At 34.7% G+C, this 2,628-nt stretch overlaps 1 protein-coding gene across 1 annotated transcript in view; it reads right to left on the reverse strand.

Annotated features, from left to right (window-relative positions):
* LOC107718353 (uncharacterized) overlaps nucleotides 1–2,202 on the reverse strand; it is a 5,576-nt gene extending 3,374 nt beyond the window's left edge. Inside the window, exons 1-3 of the mRNA XM_016525397.1 lie at nucleotides 1,667–2,202; nucleotides 1,184–1,552; nucleotides 934–1,053 (exon numbers count right to left, since the gene is read on the reverse strand). Coding sequence (XP_016380883.1) covers nucleotides 934–1,053; nucleotides 1,184–1,552; nucleotides 1,667–1,739 — 562 coding nt within the window. The 5' untranslated portion in view covers nucleotides 1,740–2,202. The remainder of the gene's footprint in view (nucleotides 1–933; nucleotides 1,054–1,183; nucleotides 1,553–1,666) is intronic.
* Nucleotides 2,203–2,628: the final 426 nt, after the last annotated feature.

Raw genomic sequence — 2,628 nt, forward strand, 5'->3', positions numbered from 1 at the left:
TTCAGGATTTTTTTTTTTTTTACCAAACTTTGTATAAAGATGATTCTCAACTATGTTATAACAGAATGATTTGATATACCATTTTTCTTTCTGCAAAATGTGTGTAAAATGGCCATAAACGGGTTTTCTCATTATATACAATGTATCTATAAACTAAATCTAATTTGCATATTAATGTGTTTTTGGGGCAACATGTAATTAAAAAAGAAGTGTAATAATGGGAGTAATAATTGACAAGATTTTCATAATATATAATATTTCATAGAATATTGAAACATAATTTATTTCCCTATTCCTTTGTTATGTCTCCCAAAATGCTAATAAACATGCTTTTAGTCCCAGTGTCCTCATATGAGGACATGTATGAAATCAACATCCTGTTTCGTAACAGAAAGTCATATTTTGATTTGAAACCCCATAACATTTTCCTGAGATGTTGCATTATGACACACAGTTTAAAAATTAGTCCGATTTAAATGATAATTACAAAATATTATCATATTTTCATAAGAGTGTCACTAAATTAATATCAGACATATTTGAAGACCAAGGACAGGGAGTGGTCATAGTGAAACATTCAAACATTTAGTATCTCTGAAAAGCCCTGAATGTGCTCTGTACAGGACATCCAGACTTAAAACTGTGGCATGTATAGTCTCAGAGAAATACACCAAAATAGAATGTCCTCATATGAGGTCACAGGGTCTCAGGAGGCTAGAGCAGTTCACATTGAAAACTATTCAGAGTGACTTGAATTGAATCAGCCTTGCTCAGAATCATATTGTCATCACACATCGGGTCTTTTACTTGTTTTGTTTATAATGTCTTTACAATATGTAGCTTTCACTTCATTTACTGTATTGTAGTAGCATATGTGTTGTATGAATTGTCTTACATTATGGTTTGTCTCATAGCAGTAGTAGTCAGACTCACGTTTTGTCCATGTATAGTAAACACACACAGAGATCAGACAGAGCAGCAGAAATCCTCCTCCTCCTCCTGCAGCTATGAGCTGCCAGTTACTGAGCAGTGAAAACTCGACAGCAGCCAGACCTGATCAAAAGCATAAAGATGACTGAGATATAAGCCAGCATAAATTCATCCACTTCATAACACTATATCAGGTTTATACTGCCGATGGTCTATTAATGTCCTTGTAAAGAGGTATAATTCACATACTCACTGATTTCTATCTCTTTATAGCCCAGAGAACAGTTGAAGTCTCTGTACAGTTGACAGCGGTAGAGACCCAGATCAGAGAGCCGCACATCTCTAATCAGGATGGAGAAGTTTTCAGAGGCAGCAGCATCACAGAATCCATTAATTCTATTGTGTCTGTTATTCCAGAAGCTTATCTGACCATTTACTATGATCTCTAAAATGTAGTCAACCATTTCATTATTAATCTGAGTCCACACAGCACTTGAATTCATGGTCAGGTCTGATCCAAAGAGAGCTGGTTCAAAAAGGCACGGCAGCAGGACTTTAGATTGCAGTTCTGTGGTTAAATAGATTTTTGTAATGCGCTTTTCTTTAATACACAAACCATGACCTGTGTGAAGGATTAGAAATGGACAAGATTGATATAATCAAAGACAAAAGCACACTTTAAAGGGTGCAATAAAAGAAATGTAGAGCTGATAAACATTTGAGAGAATTTACTGACCTCTGCCATACACAAGACAGCAGCAGCAGCACAACATCCACACAGAAGAGAAATACAGTCCAAACAGCTTCATGGTCTCATCTGATCACTGAAGCTGCAGGAGGAATGTGCATTGTGGTGTGAAATTGTCACTTCCTCACACATCGAACAGGAAGTGTTCACAAATGCATAATTAACAATACAGAATAATTGTCTTCACATATGAAGGTGAATGTGTGAATTCTGCTTCAGACAGTTTTTTATTTATTCATCCAAACAGAAAATCTAATATTGGCATGTACACCTGTATACAGTATAAGCAAAAACTCGAGATATTTCTCAGTATTTACCGCAAGCCAGTCAGACTTCACCCTTACAACAGCTATAGTCATACACCTTAGATTTGATCTGACATTTTATCTAAATTTGGAAAAATTAAGAATGTGATCATTTATGTTTTTATCAACATGGCAGTAATATTTCAATAATTTGAATTGCAATTATTCTCAAGCTTTGACTCAAATCATGACTTACAGTACATTACCTTCAAAGTAGGGTTGTGCGATTTGGGGGAAAATATCAAATTGCGATTTTTTTGACAGATATTGCGATTGCGATTTTAAATTTGCAAAGTCAAGCTTCAGCTCAATATTGTCAATAATGTGCAGCACAGTATGGGTATCATTACCCTGCTGAAAAAAACAATAGAAACCATCACAGAAATTCTTATAGTTTCCATTAAACCATTACAAAATTCCTTTTTGTTTTGGGCATTATTCCAATAGGAATTACTGTTGTTCTATTGGTTGCCATCTGCCAGATTACATCCCACCAATAGAATCCATCAAATAGACACCTCATTATAGGTTACATTAAAACCAATACAATTCCCATTATAACCCTGAAATCCATAAATTTTTTTGTGTTTTAGGAGGGGTTCTATTGTTTTTTTTTTCAGCAGGCAAGATTATAATGGTATAACT

Source organism: Sinocyclocheilus rhinocerous, unplaced genomic scaffold (genome assembly GCF_001515625.1).
Source record: "Sinocyclocheilus rhinocerous isolate Xijiao unplaced genomic scaffold, SAMN03320098_v1.1 scaffold1565, whole genome shotgun sequence".
Lineage (NCBI taxonomy): Eukaryota > Metazoa > Chordata > Actinopteri > Cypriniformes > Cyprinidae > Sinocyclocheilus > Sinocyclocheilus rhinocerous.